Source organism: Sus scrofa, chromosome 5 (assembly GCF_054392235.1).
Source record: "Sus scrofa isolate SSC_HxYL_T2T_F1_AM1 chromosome 5, Sscrofa_HxYL_maternal_Yorkshire_Landrace_v2.0, whole genome shotgun sequence".
NCBI classification, from domain to species: Eukaryota; Metazoa; Chordata; class Mammalia; order Artiodactyla; family Suidae; genus Sus; species Sus scrofa.
Window position 1 is genome coordinate 101,548,554 of NC_139387.1, and position 23,344 is coordinate 101,571,897.

General features: G+C 35.7%; 1 protein-coding gene across 7 annotated transcripts in view; it reads right to left on the bottom strand.

Moving 5' to 3' along the window:
* Positions 1–23,344, bottom strand: part of TMTC3 (transmembrane O-mannosyltransferase targeting cadherins 3) — an 85,128-nt gene that overhangs the window by 12,742 nt on the left and 49,042 nt on the right. For 5 of the 7 annotated variants that reach the window (XR_014804524.1, XR_014804523.1, XM_021092779.2 and 2 more), the window contains one exon: positions 17,983–22,100. Coding sequence is in view for 3 of the 7 variants with exons in the window: in XM_021092779.2 (XP_020948438.1) it covers positions 21,286–22,100 (815 nt within the window). In the remaining 4 variants the exon portion in view is untranslated. Of the gene's footprint in view, positions 1–2,016; positions 2,101–12,295; positions 12,515–17,982; positions 23,080–23,344 lie in introns of those variants that run through there. The other 2 variants (XR_014804521.1, XR_014804522.1) reach the window with 2 other exon arrangements.

The following is a 23,344-nucleotide window of genomic DNA, read 5'->3' on the forward strand; positions in this document are numbered from 1 at the left end:
CACCATTGCTGGCTTTGGGATGAAGGAAGGGGAACTGGAGCCAAAGAATGCAGTGCCCTCTAAAAGCTGGAAAAGGCAAAGAAGTGAATTCTTCCTTAGAACCTCCAGAAAGGAACACAGCCCTTTCGACGCCTTGATTTTAGCCCAGTGAGACGTGGGCATTGATTCAGCTTCTGACCCATGGAACCATAATAAATTTCCTTTGTTTTATGTTGTTCTATTGGTGATAATTTGTTATGGCAGCAACAAAAAACTAACACATAAACTTTAATAAGTTTTATAATCTGTGCATTTCTTTGGTGTTCAAATGTGTTAAAATAGAAATTATCTTGATGAAAATATTTTCCATAACATTAAAAATAAATATTTAGGAGTTCCCGTCGTGGCGCAGTGGTTAACGAATCCGACTAGGAACCATGAGGTTGCGGGTTCGGTCCCTGCCCTTGCTCAGTGGGTTAATGATCCGGCGTTGCCATGAGCTGTGGTGTAGGTTGCAGACGTGGCTCGGATCCCGCGTTGCTGTGGCTCTGGCGTAGGCTGGTGCCTACAGCTCCGATTCAACCCCTAGCCTGGGAATCTCCATATGCCGCCGGAGCGGCCCAAGAAATAGCAACAACAACAACAACAACAACAACAAGACAAAAGATAAATAAATAAATAAATAAATAAATAAATAAATATTTATATGACAGGTCAAGGAGTCACTACACAATTTCTTAACTCACAAGATAGCAGACAGCTATCTTCACCACAAGAAAGTTCTAATACTTCAAAGAAGCTTCCAGTCATAAGATAAATAAGGTCTGGGAATGTAATTTAAAGCATGGTGACAATAGTTAACAATACAGTAGTGCATATTTGAAAGTTGCTAAGAGGATAGATCTTAAAAGTTCTAACTATGAGAAAAAAAACCTGTAACTATGTGAAGTGATGGATATTAACTAAACTTATTGTGGTAATCATTTTACAAGATAAATTTGATACATATATCAAATCATGTTGTACAGCTTAAACTAATACAATGTTATGTCAATTCTATCTCGATACAATTGGAAAAATATGAAAAATTCAAACGAAAGTGCTTTTATAATACCAAAGAATTAGTTTTATAAATTTTTACATACACAATATCTCCTGTCACAAAAGAACCACTGAATTAATATCTTTGTCTGGGTTGCAGAGTCTATACTAGTCACAGCTATTTCTCAAGTGATGAAATCTTATTATCAACGCTTTAAGAAACGATTCAATTAAAGCTGCTTACGACATAACTAAACTCATTTCAATTCCAGGACTTTTGCATATGAATAAAACCAAATACTGAGATTCACAAACAGATGTTGAAGAAAACACATCAACATCTGGTAATTAACGTCATGGCAAGAGATAGTGTAAAGATAACAAAGGAATGAAAGATTAATCTTCTGGGAATGCTTGCTTCCTGGAAACTTAAGGCAATTTTCCTAAAAAGTGAAGAATGTTTTGAATTAAATAAAAAAAAACAGAATAGAAGAACTTAACAACCTCAAAATGAAATTCCTGTAACTGAATAAACTGAATATTTTCTATAACATGACACTTATTAACATGTTTAATCAAAACTCCAAATTGAGACACTAAACATGTTCAGACCACCAGTGTATAGAAGACTCTGTTAGGTATTGTGGTTGATTCAGGAAATCCAGTCGCTGACATTAAAGGAGTTTAAATGCTCTCAAAGCTGACCAAAGATAAACATGACACAGAATTACTGCATGGCGATTTTAAAGAAGTACGCAATATCAAAAGGATGTAGAAGAATGAGAAGAGTAAAACGTGATGCGTCAGGAAAGACCAGAGGTGGACAGCTATAATCAGAAGTAAATTGGGTTGCCAGGTGCATGATGAAAATAGAGATGTGCTGATTCAGCCACTTTTAGAGAAAAAACATGTCCCCTACCAGCCTTCCAAGATGGCTTAAATTTTCACCATTAATCCAACCATTAGTTATTAATTTAACCAGAAAATACCACATACCCAGTTGCATGGGTACCAATACAAGCATTTTCCTTTTCTTCCTCCTTTTCTTCACATTTGGGCCATTTTAAATATGATTGTTCCCTGGAAGAGATAATATAGAAAGTCATCCACAGATGCTAACACATAATTAGCATTATGCAGACCTGCACCATCCTCTCCTTCCTCATCCCTGACTTCACTGAAGAATTAAAACCACCTTTTAGGTATGTGCCAACTACTCATTGCCTCTGCTATTGCCAGTGCAGAATTCTAAAGTCGTAATTCTCATCATCTTCTCGTATTTACTACTAATTGATCAATTATTCAGGGCCATAAAAGAAGCTGAAGTGAAACTAAGAAAAGTTTACGGAGAGATGGGGAGGAGCTCAGGAAATAACTAGTGCTTTATCACTTTTATGATTCTGATAAAAGAGATAATAGGTAATAATACAATGGACAGTGAGTGAAGGGATGGATATATATTTAAAGGTATTTTCTGTAAGGAAAGATAAGAGTTTAGTATTTCATATTGGCCTGATTGCTCTCAGGACAGTTACTGAGAGTTTGGAACGTAAGGCATACACTTAGCAATCAGTCTGTACGAAGTTGGTAATTCATATCAGGAAAATGGAGGAGTTTCTGTAAAGAATCGATGTTAAGGGAAAGGAGAAAAGAATAATAAATTCATTCCTGAAAATCTGTAAATGATGGTGGGAAAAAAAGGAATCAGAGAAAGAGCATTAAAGGAAGAAATAAAAGAAGAAATGAATGTTATAAAATTTGCAATAGAATTTTAATAAAATTCTATTTTATTTGCAGTCAGAGAGTTTGTGGATAGGATGACGTAACTAAAATAATGTGTTCTATAAAATTCCTCCTGATTCTCCTTTGGGTCAGCTAGGTTTTGATATTAAGCAGGCTAAATGGTTCCAATTCTTCTTTTCTGGAAATTAAATAAACCAGAGCAGCTTTTTGGACTGTTTATAAAAGAAGAAAATGAGCTGCCAAGACACAGTTAATAATATTGTATATCTTTGAATTTGTCATGGAGGAACTTTTAACAAGTCTTAGCATGGCATCTTATTTTTGCATACCCCAGCCAAATAACTTCCCAAATTTCTTATTCTTTCATATGGCTCATTAGTATAAGCTGGTAGCCAAACTACAGCAATAGATAAGAAACATTGCTTATTCAGCCACAAAGTGAGTTGCTTTAAGTGATTTTGCCTACTGAGTCATTTAAATGAACCATGATAATCCAATCTTTTTATTTATGTTGAAGTAGCTAAAGGCTAAAGGTTTTAATTTATCAACATGAATTTACGTAGAACTTGACTCTGAAGAAAAAAAAAAAAACCCATCATTTTGAGATGTTATCCAAGAACACAGGCCTTGCATGAAGAGTGAAGAGACAGGAATCAAGGAATGAAAAAGCAAAAGAAGAAAGTTTATACAGTCATGCAAGTCTTAATTTCCCATCATTGAAGTGTTTCAGAGGTTGGTCTGCCCAGAGATGGTGTAAGCTGCCACTCCCTTGTCCCTTGTCCAGCGCCATTGGTCACTCTCCTTTCTGCTGAATAGGGATGAACCAGTATAGAACTCCACCCATATGATCCTGAGCTAAAATACTATTTGAAAACAAACTGTCATCCCTGAAACACTCAAAAGTTATCCAGGAAAAGAATTTGAAAGGGATTATTTTAATGTACATTCGGAATAGTATATGACCATAGTTCTGTGAATCCATAATCAAGAAGAAAGATGCCCTAATCTCTCCTGTCTATTTATCCATCATCTAGTCATCCACCCATCCTTCCAGCAATCTACTTTTTTATTACATTTCCCTTAGCTTAGACTCCTGAGAGCTATGGTTTTAGAAAGAGCTTACAGAGGTCATTTTGAATTTCACTTAAATTATCAATTATATTGTACAAGTGCTATAGGTGTGAAGAATGCCTAATTACACATATGAATGTCTTATATTGGCTTCACTGTGATTTTTTAAAAACGCATCTCTGTTTTATTTCACCTAATTTGCAGCATCCTTTAGGGCCTCCTCTTTTAACTCCCAAGAGATAGGGGAAAGCATAGCTGCCATGTATGTACTTGTATTTACCGGGAATGTTGCAAACATGTGATTTGCAGTGGCGGGAGGTAGGAAGACAATAGACAAGTCACTTAAAAATATGCCGTGAGAGCAAAGCTGAGAGATTATTTACTCTTCTTAGGGGAGAAAGAAAGTTTTCACCAAAGAGGTGATGTTTTTCCAGAGATAAGTTTAGAGGTTCTTCAGCAGAGGGCAAAAGGGGCCTTGGCAATTTCCAAAAGTATTCAGAAGACCCATGGGATACAGAGTTGGATAATGAAGTCAATATTGTATATGAGACCAGATGTGAAAGGACTTTGGGTGCCAAGATACAGTGGATTTTTGCACAGTAGAGGTTTCTTAAGCTGGGTAGTAAGTACATGATCAGATTTGGAATGGAAGTGAGTGCAATATTTTCTTTAAATCAATTTTGATTTTTCTTACCTTTCTTCTTTTATTACTATCAGGAAACTATTTATGTTTGAAATTATAAATATAGATAATAAAATTATGGAAAATAAATATTAACTAAAATCCCATCCACTCATAGGTGAACCTCTGTTAACATTTTGTCAGCTAATATAAAGTACTTTTCCCCATGAATTTGGAGAGATATAAATATACATGATATATGTAAAAGTATACCTTTTAATGAGTCCTATTATATACAGCTTTTTTCAACCTTTTTTCCCACCGAATACTGTACTATAAACATCTTTCCAGTAGATTCATGTTTCACTTTTTCCGTATCATAAACAATGATGAAATAGTGTTCTTTACATTTATATCTTTACCTATCTATTTATTTCTCTAGGACTAATTCACAGAAGCGGAAGTGGTAGATCAAAGAGCATGAATATTTTAAACCTTATATTCCAGTTTTCTAAGCATTCTCTCTAAAAGCCTGTATCCATTTACATTCCTGTTAACATTCACGGGAGTATGTGTTCCTTCTATGTCTGCAGCATTTACTGTTACCATTTCTTACGTCTCCACTTACTTGATTGGGAGGAAGACCTCACTGCAATTTTTTTGGTGCTGGTAATTTACTCCTGAGGCTAAATATTATTATAGTTGTTTTGCATCTTTGAGGGATATTACCTATTCATTTTCTTTTACAATTTTTTTAAAGTGATAGTTGATTTATAATTTTGGGCCAATTTCTGCTGTACAGCAAAGTGACCCAGGAATTTACATATATAGATACACACACATATATACACACATATATTCATTTACATATATATGTAACCCTAACCCTAGTCATTTACATACACACACACAAACATTCCTTTTCTCATATTATCTTCCATCATATTCTATCACGAGATTGGATATAGCTCCCTGTGCTATACAGTGGGACCTCACTGCTTATTCATTCTAAATGGAAAAGCTTGCATCTACTAACCCCAAAATTCCAGTCTATCCCTCTCCCTTCCCCCCACCCACTGGCAACCACAAGCCTGTTCTTCAGGTTCATGAGTTTGTTTCTTTTCAGTAGATAGGTTCATTTGTGCCATATATTAGATTCCAGATATAAGTGATACCATCTAGTATTTGTCTTTCTCTTTCTGTCTTACTTCACTTAGTATGAGAGTCTCTAGTTCCATCCATGTTGCTGCAAATGGCATTATTCCTTTTTTTTTTAATATATATAATGATTTTTGTTTTTTCCATTATAGCATTATTCCTTTTTATGACTGAGTAATATTCCATTGTATATATGTACCAAATCTTCTTAATCCATTCATCTGTTGATGGACCTTTAGGTTGTCTCCATGTCTTTGCTATTGTGAGTAGTGCTGCAATGAACAGAAATGAAAAGGGGTGCATATATATTTTTCATGGAAAGTTTTATCTGGAAATATGCCCAGGAGTAGGACTGCTGGATCATATGGTAGTTCTATATTTAGTTTTCTGAGGTACCTCCATACTGTTTTCAATAATGGTTGTACCAATTTACATTCCCACCAACAGTGAAAGAGGGTACCTTTTTCTCCACACCCTCTCCAGCATTTGTTATTTGTAGACTTATTAATAATGGCCATTCTGATCTGTGTGAGGTGGTATCTCATTGCAGTTTTGATTTGCATTTCTCTAACAATCAGTGATGCTGAGTATTTTTTCAGGTGCTTACTGATCATCTGAATGTCTTCTTTGAAGAAATATCCATTTAGGTCTTTGCCCATTTTTCAAATGAGTTGTTTATTTTTTTGGTTGTTGAGTTGTATGAATTGTTTGCATATTTTGGAGATTAGGCCCTTGTTGCTTTCATCATTTACAGTTATTTTCTCCCACTCTGTAGGTGGTCTTTTCATTTTTTTTTTCTAATGATTTCCTTTGCTGTGCAAAAAGCTTGTACATTTGATTAGGTCCCATTTGTCGATTTTTTATTTTATTTCTATTGCCTTGGAAGACTTCATTTCCTATCAGACGGGATTATTCTTTTCATTTTTATTTACAAGAATGCTTTAAATATTCAAGAAAACTTTCAACTTTATACAATATATAAATACATAATATGTAAATATATCATACACTACATTTCAAATATTCTTCCAGGTTTGATTTTAATTTATAATGTTCTTAAAGTACAAAATTTTAATTGATAATAAAGTCCATCAAGTTGTTTTTTAACTTAGTTATTTTATGATGATTAAAATTAATTTTGATAAATGTGTGACAAAGGGCTTCAAATAGTCATCCGATACCATTATTTAAAAATTAATTTTCCTTACGAAATTTAAATGCTACCTTTTATCACATTTAAGATTATTAAAGTCAGTTTCATCAAGCAGATAAACAAATAGGATTTGGCACCACAGAAAACTTATTTTTACCACTTTGATCTGTTCAACTGTTAGCTTCTTTGCAATGGAAAGAAGAAAATAGCAAAATAGAGTATTGTATTAAATTAGATAATGCATTTAAAACACTTAGTACAGTAGTGGCTCACAATAACCACCAGTAGATCATACATAGTATTCTTACTTTTATATTAGAGTATTTTTCTATTGTTTTATTCTCATCATTGCCTAATGTAGCCATTTTTGCATCTGTGACATAGTTTTGATTATTTTGTAATATTACTTTTTAATATATAATAGACAACCTTATCCAACCACTCAAAAATATTTGTTGAATGCCTTTTACTTGTCTCAAACAGCTAAGTTATATGGCTGAACAAATCAGTTCTGAGCCCTAATTAATTAAGACTACAATCATATATTTCTGACGATTTGGCCAATTTATTAAGACCAAAACTTTCAAAAATACTCTTTTATTTTTTACTTGGTTCTGAAGATAACTTTGTACCATAGCGATGTATCTTTAGTAACATATAATTAAATCTAGTTTATATCCAATGATGGCTAGTTTCACCCATCTTAATGCTGAATTTATTAATTGTAGTATCAAAGAACACTTTTTTTATATTCTTATGACAATACTTGAGTATATCTTATACGATTGAAATTCTGTCCTCTTCTTGAATAAATCATGTTGGATATTTAAAAAAACACTTTAGTTATACCACTTGACATATAATATAAAGCAGATATGTTTGCTGATAGATAGATATTTGAAAAGAGGGATTGAACATTTGGATTTGCCAATAGTTACAATGCACTGACCAAGAGAGACAAATATAAGTAGGGAAAATGCATCATGTCTGGAAAGGAATGGACTCTTGGAAAGAAACAGACCTGGACTTTGAACCCCAGTTCTATCCATTCCCAAGGTGTATAAGATAAAATAAGATAAAAATAAAAGTAAGTTTCCTACTGCTGCTATAGGAAATTACCACACTTGGTGACTTAAAACAAACAAAATGTATTCTTTCACAGTTTTGGAGGTCAAAAGTCTAAAATCAAGATGTTTCTAAGGCTAAATTCCTTCTGGAGGTTTCTGAGAATTCTTTTTTCGCCTTTTCCAACCTGTAAAGGTCCCTTCCTCCATTTCAAACATATCACAACAAACTCTTCTTCCACTTTGACCTCTTTTCTGCTTTCACATTCCTGTCTCCCTCTTATAAGGACCCTTGTGATTATATTAGGTCTACCCACATAATCTAAAATAATCTCCCATCTGAAGATCCTTAATTTAATGACATTTATAAAATCCCTCTTGGCTACACAAAGTGACATATTTACACATTCTAGGGATTAGGACACGGATATCTCTTGGGGGCCATTATTCAGCTTTCCATAATCACGACAGCAGGGAACTCATATCTAGGTGGGGAAGACACCCAGGTGATGCATTCAGTTATTTACTCATATTTAACCTGCTACTCTTATAAAAACAGTTCATTGTATGGGTGCACATAAGGGCAAATGCCAGTTCTCTGAACCTCATGTGTCCTTCACCTGCAAAATGGAACTAATTCCTACCTACATGATAGAGACAATCTGAGAATTAGATGACATACTGTATAAAGAGCTCGTTCCCGCTCCTTCATACAAGAATATGGTGAGCATTGCGCTAAAAAGGGACTCTTGGGGTAAAAAGGAATAAACTCAAAACTTTTGTTGCATGTTTGCAACACATGGGAATTCCATTCCAGTCTCACTGAAATTACTTGAATTAACTTGCATGCTTGCAGAAAGATAAGTAATGAAAATAATATAGGCCATTCTACCTTTCATTCCACTATGCATACATGAAAGAGTGAACATAGATTACTTGAATCTGTTCTTCCTTAGTCAGGCTCTGTTTTCTCTTGCATGACTATTTTTGCATCAACTATTTAAATATATGTGCTCTTTTAGCTATTATTGCAATTATTCATTTCATGTCTGTTTTTACTCTATGAAACAAACCTGGCAAGATTATTAGTTTAACACAATACCTAGGATATACTTGATGTTCAATATGTGACTATAATTATCAAGCAAATAAACATTTGTTTAAAAAAACCAAGTGCTCATCAGAAAACTGGTAGTGTGTAATGAGGCAAAACAGCTCCATGGAACGAACACATTTCAAAGTCACATATATCTGAGTTCAAATCCTGAATTTTCCATTAGTTATTTCCTTGAGTATTTTACTTAACCTCTCTAAACCTCAATTCTCTCATTTTAAAAATAGAAATTATGGGAGTTCCAATCCTGGTGTAGCAAAAATGAACCCAACTAGGAACGATGAGGTTGTAGGTTCGAACCCCGGCCTCACTCAGTGGGTGAAGGATCCAGCCTTGCAGTGAGCTGTGGTGTAGGTTGCAGACGCAGCTCAGATTGGATCCGGCCTTGCTGTGGCTCTGGCATAGGCCGGCAGCAACAGCTCTGATTGGACCCCTAGCCTGGAAACCTCCATATGCCGTGAATGCGGCCCTAAAAAAGACAAAAAAGCCAAAAATAAATAAATAAATAAATAAATAAATAAATAAATAAATAAATAAAATAGAAATTATAATCCAATCTCTTTACATGTGAGGAGCAAATGAGAAATATACTTAGACTCCTAAAATAGTTTCTGTTAAAAAATGATAATTATTATTACCTAAATATTTTCTTAAATATATTTAGCAAATGGCTTTCTGAATAATAAACAAAGGTATTATAGATGGAAAAAATAGAATTATTTAAATACCATCTAATCATAATCACTTAGGCTTCTCAGGTATGTGCACTTACAGAACTTATGGCCCATCACAAATTGTTGATTACTAAATTGATTTTCAGTATATACTGGTCAGGCTACTTAAGGTCTCATGTAAGCTCACATGCACAAACACTAACGCATCTTCAGTGAAGGAGTTTCTGAGAATATAAGGAAATACTAGTAGCAAAGTTCCCAATGTTAGCAACAGCACAGTCAACCCATGTTCTAGGTCTTCTGAGACTGAGAAATGGAACAGGCTTTACGTATGAGTGACTTAGTGTCCCTCTGTTCAACAAGTGTAGCTTGATTGACTCAACTTTTCCCTTTTCACCAACCATTTGACTTGGAAACTGCTCAAGCCACCACAAAGGTACCCGAGTTCCCTCTTGCTGAGTCATTTTAAAATTATCTCCAGCTTCTGCTTACCCCTGATCCCATTCATACCAGCCAGGAAAAATGGTGACTGCCAAAGAAAAAAAATCTATCTTCAAAACCTATCTGCCTGCTTTTGGACTTTAAGGACCAACTCTGCTGTTCATCTATGACCTAGCCCTAAACTATGTGAGTCTGAAAGTCTTTTTGCCTTTTTTTTTCTTTTCTTTTTTTTTTTTTTTTTGCTTAAAGGCATGAGTCGGGATTATTTGCTCCTTTCCCACTGGCCCTGCATGGAAATTTGCACCTGCATTTCTATTTCTCATCTTTCCAGCTATGCCTTAGAGCAGCAAGTAAAATGTTATCTGCCTCACAGACCTCACCCTCGGAGCTGCACCTCAGTCATCTTTGGCAATTCAAGATTTTTAAAGACCTTCTTAGGAATCATTCCTACACATGGTCCCATATATAAGCCAGCTTTGGAAGGTAACTAACAGCAAAGAAATAATGATCAAAAGAAAACACATCAAAAAGAAGAGAGCACTACGCAGAGGAGCTATTAAAAGAACATATTTTACAGAATCGTACGTTTACTCTGCTCCCTGAAATCTCCATAACCTCCCACTGTTACCCTTGTACACGCTGACCCTGCAGACATCCATTCCAGGAAGGCAGTGTCCTCAACTGTGGACGCGAAGACAAGGCTTCCATGGTAATTAACTTACGTCCTTTTTCCATTTTTAATAACTTCAAGAACTTAATTTTGCAGTTATTATGATCTGGCCTATAACCAGTTGTTACCTCTTTTAGAGGCCCTTACCCTTCAATTTTTTTTTTTTTTTTATTGTGTTTGGTGTTCAGTGTTGTGTGAGAAGACGTCTGCGTGACTTTCGGAACCCATGTGGATACGTAGAAGAAAAGTGTTTCTGGGCAGAGAGAATGAGATGTGCAAAGGTCTTGGGCTGGATGAGGTGGCGTGAAATGGGTGAAGGGAGCAAGGCAGGAGAGTAAACCCAGAGAGAGACCGCCTAGAACTTGCTTTTCTTTTCTTCGCTTGGCCACACCCGTGCATGGGGAAGTTCCTTGGCTAGGGACAGAATGCACACACAGCAGTGGTCCAGGCCACTGCAGTAACAATGTCAGATCCTTAGCCCTCTGTGCCACAGGAGAGCTCCATCATGTACGACTTTTTAAAGCATATTAATCAGACTTAATTTTTCAGATTTTTGAAAGAGGATACATAACTCAGAAAAATGTGATAAATAATTCCTATATTCCCTCCTGCTGAGCAAGTTTATCAGTTCCAATCTGTCTTTGATTAATGTCAGACTGACTCCAGAAAAAACATGTTGCTTTGAAAAAATTTTTTCTTGGATTACAAGGCATTGAACATTTAATAAATGTTTAAAAAATATGTATCAGTAGGTTTTACTTCATTTTGTAGAATAAGAAATCCAATCCAAAAAAGTTTAAGGGCAAAAGGAATATAACTGCTTCATGTATCTAAACAATCCAGTTTTTGAATTCTACTGCATCTCGGCTGGGGACCAAATGCTGTCAGTTGGACCCAGATTGTTTCTGTTCAGTCACTGCACTCCTCTACGGTCGGATTCCATGCCTTCTCTTTGGAGGTGGCTGCTCTAATTCCAAACTTGGATCACCTCTCAATTAAATCCAACGGAAAAGAGCAAGAGATTTTTGGGAATTTCTAGCACTTTACTAATTCTGTCACATACATGTTCTTGAACTTGACTACAAATGGCTATAGCTTAGGGGATTAAATACACTTCTTTCTTTCAGTGTAGATCAATTTATTCCCTCTAGTAGAGCAACTCTGGATGGATCCCACATGGCAGTACTAGAAATAGGGTGAACTGATGGTGAACAGCCAACATACATGACCAAGGAAATGTCCATTTGTCTACCCCATCTTCTCATGCAATCACCTTCAAAAATATCTGTCTACATAATAAACCTATGCTATGTCTAATGAAAACACACTCTCCTCTACCTTCCCAAATAACACGTAAAGTCGCATTCATTAAGGTACAGCTCAAAGTCCAAAATATGTTTAGTGCACAGTCCTCGCAGTCAAAACTCTATCTAATGCCCCTTGTCCCAGAGAACCAATGTAAAATAGCAAGCTTAATGAATCCCCAAACATCTACAACACATTTTCTTCTAGGCTGCCATTTGGGAAGGGAAACAATACAAAGAAGCTGTAGGTACATAACTTACATCATATCTTGCGTGAAGGATAAGGCACGGACTCCTCGGTCTAGAAGCGAAATGTAGTTCCTTGGCCAACCAGTCTAGCTGTCTTAGATCTGCTCTCTGAAAGGGTCTTTTTTTCCATTGTTGAGAAGGACGTTGTTACTCACAGGTTAATAAACCACTTCTTCCAGAGCAGGGATACTGAGTTCCATCCACATCTCCTTACACACAGGGGTTCCCTACCTACAAAATATTTTCATAGGTTATTTCTGATCCATCTGTTTTTCTTATTGTAGGTACACCTGAAATTTATGGATTTTACTTGTACCTGGTGTTTCCTTCTATCTTTTGAATTATAACTAAAGTTTGGTGTCAGGTAAGTGCTATGATGTGTGTGTGTCTGCTCTTATAATCCGATCTATTAAGTTAATGGAATTGTCTTCCATGACCATGTCTGTAGTGCCTCCTGTAATTATCAATGTATTTTAATTTCAGGTTCTGGAGCCTGAGAATTATTTGAAGGTTTGAGCAATCCTAGCCTGTTTGTAAGGCTTGTGGTTTCTCTAAGAGTAAACTTTATTAAACTCTTGATAGACTTTTAATCTATTTCCATTCACTCTATCTCATGGGGTAGTAAACAAAGAAATATCAATAAGAATCAGTCTTTAAATCTGGAAATCATCCTTAGAGTTCCTGTTTTCTAGAAATTGCCTGTGGCCACTGCTGTGGCTTGAATTTTGTCTCCCTTAAAACATCTTGAAATTTTAACTCTTGCTACCTCAGAATGTGACATTTTTTTGCAAATATGTTTGTTGCAGCCATAGTTAGGTAAGAGAAGGGCATATTATACTAGTACTACAGTCATCCAATGTAATAGAATTAAGGGTGGGGGGAGGGAGAGGGAGGCAGAGATTAAAGTGATACATTCCAAAACCAAAGAACATAAAAGGGATTGCCAACAACTGCCAGAAGTGAGGAGAAAGTTATGAAACAGATTTTTCCTTCAGGGCTTCCTGAGGAATCAACCATGTCAACACCTGGATTTCTCGTTGCCAGTCTCTGGATCTGTGAGACAATACACTCTGTTGTTTTACGCCATCCACGTTTGTGTATCTTGTTATAGCAGCCCCAGGAAACTGATACAGCCACCATGCACTGCCAATCTCTTTGGCCCCGAGCTGAATGTCGTTTTTTGTAGTATCTCTGCCTGTGGACTTCATCTTCTCAATAGGAGCAATTTGTCCTCATCTTAGGCAAAGTTTACTTAAATGGAAGAATGTGAAGGGAACCTGAAATATTACAATGTCTTCATCTACCATTCTTGCTGTCTTCCACCTCTGATTTTGCTTGAGTGAATGTTCACTTGGGGCAGAGAATGTGGCTTGCTATCCCTTGCCAACCCTGCTACAGTAGTAGCAGCTTTCTCAGACTCCAGAATGCAGGTAGAAAGGTCCCTTAACTCTAAATCAACATTCTCTGATCTGTTCACAGAGAGAATGCACCCACTTTAAAACTTTTTCACTTCGTGTTTGACCTTCCTAGAGGCTCTAACAAGTGAAATTTTTCAAAACAAGGTCTCACTGTTATCTTGTTCACACAAGACACTCGGGACAATTTAACCAGCTAACAATCAAAACTGCTAACTTGCAAGACTTGAACTGAGTAGTCCATACTTCTTGTCATGTGGCCCCACGAGCTTGGCCAGACTACACACAGGGTCTAATCCCTGTTCCAAAATTGGCACGACCACTTGGATACAGCTCAAGTTGCTTCGCTCGGTTATCTTTATTGTCCTTCAGATGCAGGTCTCTAGCAATATTTCTGTGATCCCATTTCCCATCTCAGGGACCTGTCTCTTCTGTCCTGGCTCTATTCTTTTTTTTTTCTTCATGGATATATTTTACTTTATATAATGATTTTGATTTTTTCCATTATAGCTGGTTTACAGTGTTCTGTCAGTTTTCTATTGTACAGCATGGTGACGCAGTGACACATATATGTACACATTCCATTCTTAATGGAATCTCTCTTTATGGTGGGAAGATGGCTGACACAAATATAAACGTATACTCCCTTTCATTTTAAGTCAATAAAGTACTAGCAAAACAACCAATTTCATTGGTTTTAGTTTGGTCAAATTTCCATTTCCAAATGAATCATCAAGTTCTGAATGACTTACGTCTGAGTATCATATGCTATGGTTTCCACAACTCTATAAACACAAAGATGAGGACTAAATCCATAAGCCCATTTGCAGAAATGAAGCTAGGCAGTCAGAAAATATGCACTGTAAGTAATGGAATTAAAATATTTTTATTGATTAGCATTTAAAAAATAATGCATAAATGTGAAAATAAAAATCACGAGATGAAAATTTGCATTTGTATGTCCATCAAAAAATAAATGACTGTAGTATATCCACACAATGGAATACTACTTAGTAATAAATTAACTATTGATAACTGTAGCAACTACAATGAATCTAAAAATAATAATTCTGCATGTGTCTTACTCAACTTGGACTACTGTAACAAAATGCCAGATCGGATGGCTTAAACAACAGACACTGATTTCTGACAGTTCTTGAGGCTGAGCAGTCCAAGATCAAAGTGCCAGCAGGTTTGGTTCCTGGTGAGAACACTCTTCCTGGCATGAAGACAATCACCTCATGCAGTGGGAACAGAGAACTGTGGTCTCTTCTTTCTCTTCTTCTAGGGACACTAATCCCACTGCGGGGGCCCCATCCTCAAGACCCATCTAAACCTAATTACCTTTCGAAGGCTCCCTTGCCAAATATTGAGGGTTAGGGTTATAATATACAATTTTGGTGTGAACCCATTTCAGTTCATTGCAGAGAGAAAAGAAGTCAGACAAAAGAAGTTAATCTATAGAGGTAGAAAGCTGATCAGTAGTTTAAGGATAGGGCTAGAAGGGACAGGTGGAACTAGAAAGGTTACAAAGGATGTGGCGAAATTTTGAGGGGTGATAAATTATGTTCACTATCCTAAGTGTGGTGATCCTTTCACAGACATGTTATATGCATCAAAACAAACTACATTTAATGTATTTTTTTAATTAATTTTTTTTTTTTTTTTTTTTTTTTTTTTTGCTTTTTAGGGCCACACCCACCGCACACAGAGGTTCTCAGGGTAGGGGTCCAATTGGAGCTACAGCTGCCGACCTACACCAGAGCCACAGCAGTGAAGGACCTGAGCTGCATCTGTGACCTACACCACAGCTCACAGCAAAGCTGGACCCTTAACCCACTGAGTGAGGCCAGGGATCAAACCCACAACCTCATGGTTCCTAGTCGGATTCGTTTCTATTGCACCACAATGGGAACTCCCCAAACAAACTACATTTTATTTATTTATTTTTTTCTTTTTGCCTTTTCTAGGGCCGCTCCCGCAGCATATGGAGGTTCCCAGGTTAGGGGTCTAATCGGAGCTGTAGCCACTGGCCTACACAACAGCCACAGCAACGCTGGATCCGAGCTGTGTCTGTGACCTATACCACAGCTTACAGTGGCTCCTTTCAGTTCTATGCAGAATTCTTTCTCAAATCTTAGGCAGAATCCCTCAAACCCCTCCTACTACCCTGCCTGCAACTTTACAAAGCAGGAAGTTCCCTTGAATTAACTGTTGAGATGGCCATCCATGAACCACACTTCAGTATGGATTAACTCAATGAGACTATGTTTCTAATATCAGAAACTAGAGCCATGGGGAAAGGAAGGAATAAAGACTGAGTTTTAGTCACAGAAGTCTTTTAGAAAGGGCAAACTACATTAGCTTGGTGAGGGGTATTCTGTCCAAAGGCAGGAACATAAAGGTAACAGCAGCTTACAGAATATAAATGCTACCCGATGAGAAATATACTACTACCCCATTACTACAGCCACACCATTCATCAAGAAAGCAGGTTCCAAAGAACATGAACGCTCCTGAAATCAAGTCTTCAGAAACTTTTAGATGTTATTTCATCTTATGCTACTTCCTGACGGCAGTGAAGAGCAAGAATGAGGTAGTACAAATTCAAGGTGTCGTCGTTTGAGTTCTTATTTGTGCATTTTAAGAATTTATTAGGGAGTTCCCGTCGTGGCTCAGTGGTTAACGAATCTGACTAGGAACCATGAGGTTGTGGGTTCAGTCCCTGGCCTTGCTCAGTGGGTTAACGATCCGGTGGCATTGCCGTGAGCTGTGGTGTAGGTTGCAGACGCGGCTCGGATCCCGCGGTGCTGTGGCTCTGGCGTAGGCGGTGGCTACAGCTCCGATTCAACCCCTAGCCTGGGAACCTCCATATGCCGCAGGAGCGGCCCAAGAAATAGCAAAAAGACAAAAAAAAAAAAAAAAAAAAAGAATTTATTAAATTAATTTATGCATTTAATGTCTAATAAATATATTTTATTTTAGGTTATTGAGATGTACCTGTTGGCTTAGATGGCTACAGAACAGGTATTGATAATAGATTCCTAATAATTTGTTCTCTATCATGACCATCACTGACATAACCTCTGTTAACATATGTATAAGTCAAATAATATACATCGAATGCAAGTCTGAACCTTGCAATTACATTAATAACATCTATTATTTACTATGTGCCAAGAACTGTCCTAAGCAACTTAAATATATTAATACATTTAATATAAATATATAGTTGTATTTGCTAAATTTCTTTAAACCAATTTAGAAATGTCAAAGAATTAAACAAAAGTTCTGACATGTAAACATATGCTATGTTCCTGAAACAGATGTTGACGCCTGATAAAGTTAATTATCACTTGTTAGGAAAGCTGTCCATAAACAAGGCCAATCTTCAGCAAAACTAAAAATATTTTGTTTCTTTAGCTTTTCTAGTCTGACAATGCATTACTACCAAACTACAATCAAATAAAGATAACACTAGAGCCACCATCAGTACCACTGTACAGCTGTTAAAACTGTTTCATTCCTGGAGATACATAAAAACAAGCCCATCGCATAAATCATGGTTTAAAAAAAATCACAATGAACTGTACCCACATAAAAATATTCTGTGAACTAAATTCCTACAAATTTAAAAAATTAGATGACACAGAAAATTATAGAGATTATATGTATACACACACACACGCATACATATACGGCTATACAAAAAAATTTGTTTTCACACACACACACACACGCACACAAAATCCCAAAAAATATCTGAATATCTGAATAAGCCAATAACCATTAAATTAAAAAAAGTCAGAATTCACTAATATAAATTATAATCATGGTCAAAAACTTTTGATAAAGGCTATCTGCAGCATACATGACTGAGCATGCACTATTTATAAAGACATATTGCCGGTTTATTAAAAGAGGAGACATATATGATGCTTGCTGATGGGGAAACAGGGAACATATACTTTAAACAACTTAAGTTATACTAACAAGGATGGTACCACAATTTGAATCCAGGCAGATCTATCACTTACTTAAACTAACAATTATTTCACTACACTGACTTCCCGCTGTGTATGTACATAAAATTCCACATTTGAGTTTGACTCATTTTAATTGAGTTTCTGTCACTCAGGCTTGGAAATGTATCTATTAGGAACTAAGTTAACACACACCTTTCTCAGACACTGCTAATAAAACTATCTGCCAGCTCTTCCTTGTGGGGACAGAAATTTCTTGATCTACTATATTTTTCATTTTAACACTAAAAGGTGATTCAGGTTAAGGTTTTAAAAAGAATCAATTTAATACTGAATATTTAGAAATATAGTTCACACAGACACCATAGGAATATAAAATGCATACAATTATCAACTATTTTATGAAACTTTAACATGGATGGCTGACAGCTTCCAACAGATAAAACTTTGGACAAAGGTACCAGATATTTTTGAGGGTTCATTTTAAATACCATTTAGTCATGCAGTTAGAAGTTTTCTAAAAAAATAAATATGACAAAGATATGGATTTCTGAAGTATAAATTGACATACAAATCTATATATTTTCATAATATTTTTCATTAAAGCGTCTTTAAAGAATCATTCTGTAACATGAAGTTGAGAGCGCAAATTAAATCAATGAAAGGCATGAGGTTTTAACAGAATTGAGTAATGCACATACCAAATATCCACATAAAAGTAAACCCCAAATTGCAAAGATATTTGTTTTATTCTCCAAATCATCAACTTCATAAACTCACTTACTGGAATAATTATTATAAGGTAAAATTCCCAATTCTGAATGTTAGGAAGGAAATGCATATAGGAGCAATATGAGAAAAAAGTAATTCTTCCTTTTGAGAAGGAGTGAAGGAGTAACATAAATGCCCCTTGGGGATTGTCAAAGCTTTCCTAGAACTCCTAAGGAGCAGATTCTTCTGTAAAACACCAGGAACTAAAACCATAGCCCTTCACCAGTACATCAACGTACAGTAAGCTTTCTTTCCAAACTTACAGATAATCCCAACTCTGAAACATAGGTTAGTGAACCGGGTTAAAGGGTCCCTACCCTCCGTTTCCCCAAAATGGCAGCTCCAAAGAAAAAAGCCATTTCCTTTTTCCCCTGAACAGCTTGGATACAATTTCTATTATAAGCTTAACGAGAAGAAATAATCATCTCACACATAAGCAAGCTTGATGAAATTTAACGTGGAATAAATACTAGCTATCAAGAGCATATTCCTTAATGGAGGTTAAAACATCAAAACTTAATTGGGTTATATCACTAATTTAGAAGTTAACACGGGAGAGATAAGAGGATTTTCTTGAACTAATTTAGAGCAATAGTCTTTAACCCTTACTACAAACTACAATCATTCTGAGAGCTTTTGGAAGAACTGAAGCAGGGCTGTACCCCCAAGAAATTTAGATTTAATTGCTAAAGGGTAGGTACAGATGATTCTAATATGAAGGGAGTGTTGAAAACATTATTTGGAAAATTATTAATTATTCAGGGTGGATTTGATTTAAATATTCAAGATATGAGCACTTCCTACATGATAGGAACTGTTGTGTTAATACAGATAAAATTCTTTTTTCTATAAAAATCATTGGATAATATTAATATAGCTTTTACTTTTTGAATAGTTACATAATTTTATTAGAATATTACTCAAAGCTTTTATTGTGGTCTGCTGTCATGAATGATTTCCTTCTACTTTTCTGATCTATCTGCATTTGATATTTTAACGGACAATATTAAACTTTTTCTCAAGATATGTTCAGAGAATGTAACAATAACCTAATTTCATTTTCAAGTCACAGTATATGAGGTATTCTCCACCTTATATCTGGAGTCACAAAGCTATAAATGAAGAACTGAAATTAAGTATTGCTTTAATGCTTATCAGAATCTCCTGAATCAAAACTGAACTACCACTGGTGTCAGCGCTTGCTTTATACTGCCTAAAAAAGGGTCTATGATAGATAGAGCCTCAGAGAACCTAGTGTGAGTCTGTAATGCAGACCATGTTTCTTACGACCTATTTAAAAAACATTTCTTTAAAAGTTATAGGAATATCGTTTCTCAAACATAATTAAAATTAGATATCTCAAAGGAACAGAAGTAGTTTTGGAAATGCTACATAACTAGATATTAGTTACCTATCCTAGGATGATAGCTTGAGCTTTAATGTTCTAAAGCCAACATTATTAGGTATTATAAAACGTATTTGCAATGTATTTTAACTGATGGAAAAAAGTCAAATTTAAATTAATAATTCTGACTTGTATCTACTCTCCAAACTAACTGTTTTCAGGTTTAAACTTCCTAAAACCTACTGACTAAAGTATTAATCCTATACCAGGCTAATCTTTTTTTCTAGCTGGATAGCATGCCAAAATGATGAAATTCTGGTTAAGCCATGATATATGCATGTATAGAAAAATGCATTAGCAATTTATTTTCCCTATTTGATGGAATTGAAATGTTTATGAAAGCTCAGTAGTTAAAATAAATATTTAATAAAAATATACACCATAATAAGATATCAAGAATTTAGTGTTTAAAAATAAACTTTGTCACATTGTTTTGCCTTCATTAAACAACCCAATTTCGGTATCTTAAGGTAATCTAAGGATAATTAAGGTATGTTTTTTATGAAACAAAATTAAAATTCAAGTAAAAAAAAGGTAACACTAAGCTGAAAGAAGAAAAACTTACTATGTTTTAACGCAGAAGTTTAATAAAGTTATAGTTACTGGGACTTCTTAATATGACTACGATCCTAAGAAACATGAATAGTTTGGGAATTAAAAGTCAAAGATAGTCATGATTATGTGGTTCATGCTGTGAAAAAAAAAAATGAAAATATGGCATATATGAGCACCATTGGAAATGTGTGCAATATATAGTTAAGCTTCACCTTATTAAAAACTGCATTTTAGAGTGATATTAAGAACAAGCACATAGTTATGAAAATACATTCTTAAGCTAAAATGTCAAATGATTTATTTTAAAATGTTTCAACTGGCATCCCTTCTAAAAATAAAAAAAAAACAAAAAACAAAACCCACAAAAAGCCAGTATTCTTTTGCAGTGCAAGGTCCCTTCGCTAAATTGAAGGTTACTGAAGAAAAAAATGTGTTCAATAAGCGTTTTCAATTCATTGCCAGATTCCAATGTGAATGGAAAAGCCAAGTTAGCTAATAAATGTGAATTCACAGAATAAACCAGCACATGTTGGATTTGCCCCCATGGGATTATTATTTACGCCTCAGATTATTTTTAAATGAAAATAGTATTATTCTGCTGGAAGAACTTTCCTTCTGTTAGAAAAGATACAAATTTGCCACCAGTAATTTAATATTCTGCCATAGTCACCAAAACTCTGAAAACTACTGTCACATAATACATACCCTGGGGTAATGAAAGGGTTTTTAATGCAAATCTTATTTTGATCCTACGTAGAGGCAGCTTATGACAGACTCTAAGTGTCCTTGCTATTTTCAAAGCTCCCAGTATAAGTAACCACATGACAGAGACTGAAGTTCTCTGAAACCACTGCCACATGATAAAGAGTAATGCTATTCACCATTTAAGATACGTTCAATCTCTTCTAGTCTTTTTAAAGCAGCAACTCTTTTCTTCTCAATTTCCTTGATATCTTTTGTTGTTTTGTGAGGGGTTTCTTTTTCTGTATTTTTTCCTAATTGTTTGTTGGATTTAGACTGACTTTTATTATCACTTGTTTTTATCATCTCTGTGGCTCTGGGTTCATTTTTGATTTCTTTCATATTTTCAGTTGGAATTTTGTCTCCTTCTACACCTGAAGTCTTACCAGCTGGGAATATTGGTTGCTCTACAAAACTAGATGAAGAAATTTTATCCCTGACTATGTTCAAATGGCGCTGAATATACTCTTCATGTGGTGCTAATGCCAATGTTTCAACCAGGCATCTCTCAGCTTTTAATAAATCCTTCTCTTCAAAATAAACAACACAAAGATTGTGTTTTCCTTGCACATTGCTTGGATCCATCTCCAAAATCTTTTCAAAACATTTTTTTGCTCCAAGTATGTCTTTCTTTTGATTCATCAGAATGTCTCCTTTTAAAATGAGACCCTTGATATGATCAGGATAGTATCTGAGTAATTCTTCCAAAACTGGCAAAGCCATTAATTCCTTTGCAGTCTGAGAATACAGTAGTGCCAGATTGAACAAAGCGCTTCTGAAGTCGGCTTGTAATTTTATGGCTTTCTTCATCCACATCTCTGCCTCCGTATCCTTTCTGTCATCCATGGCAAGCATTCCAAGGTTGAAATAACCATTAGCATCTTGGGGTTCTTCATTTATATAGCTTAGAAGTCGTTTTCTAGCTTCAGGTCTGAGTTTAACCTCACCTAAAAATAAAATTTTTAAAAAGAAAAAAAAATTATGTTACTAGCAAGTAAGTCTGAGGAACAAAGCCACTTGCAAGTATTTATCTAGGTAGATTACAAAAAGCCAGCATCAAAACAACTAATTGCTGTATTTAAGTCAAAAACCAGAAAGCGAGGAGTTCCTGTCATGGCTCAGTGGTTAAGGAATCTGACTAGGAACCATGAGGTTGCGGGTTCGATCCCTGGCCTTGCTCAGTGGGTTAAGGATCCGGCATTGCCCTGAGCTGTGGTGCAGGTTGCAGACGTGGCTCAGATCCTGCGTTGCTGTGGCTCTGGTGTAGGCTGGTGGCTACAGCTCCGATTCGACCCCTACCTTGGGAATCTCCATATGCCGCGAGAGCGGCCCAAGAAAATGACAAAAAGACAGAAAAAGGAAAAAAAAGAAGAAAAAAAAAAAAAAAAACAACAAAAACCCAGAAAGCGAAAACCTCAAAGTTTTCCCAGGAAAGAGTACATTTGAGACACTGAAATGGTAGCTCATTTCCTTTCTTTTAAAGCAGTCAAAGTGCCTCAAAAACCAAAAGGGGTGAAATATCCCCTGACAGTTCAGACTCTAACTGGGAGTGGAGGAAGAATAGAGAATTAAGAGGAAAATGCATGGAATTTGCCAACAAAGACAGGTATTCAATCTTGATTCTGTTAATGTTATAACTTTATATACTAAACAAACTTCTCTGGGTTAACCTAAGTTTTCTAAGGATTACATGAGATATATAAAAAATCCTCAGCCAACAGTCACTATGACTGGATAAACAAATGTTTCAGTCTTACTAAATCAGATTTTTTTTTGTACCCTACTTAAATTTTTTTTGGTCGTTTCAAAGGTAAAAATATACCATTAAGTATAAAGCCTATAAATATAAAATTAAGTAAATAAATATCTATGGAGATAATTTATATTGCAAATAAATACAAAAAAATCAATTTCTACAACTACACACTACACACCTCATGGTATAATCTCTCTTTTTTTTTTTGTCTTTTTGCTATTTCTTGGGCCGCTCCCACGGCATATGGAGGTTCCCAGGCTAGGGGTCGAATCGGAGCTGTAGCCACCGGCCTACACCAGAGCCACAGCAACGCAAGATCTGAGCCGCGTCTGCAACCTACACCACAGCTCACGGCCACGCCGGATCGTTAACCCACTGAGCAAGGCCAGGGATTGAACCCGCAACCTCATGGTTCCTAGTCAGATTCGTTAACCA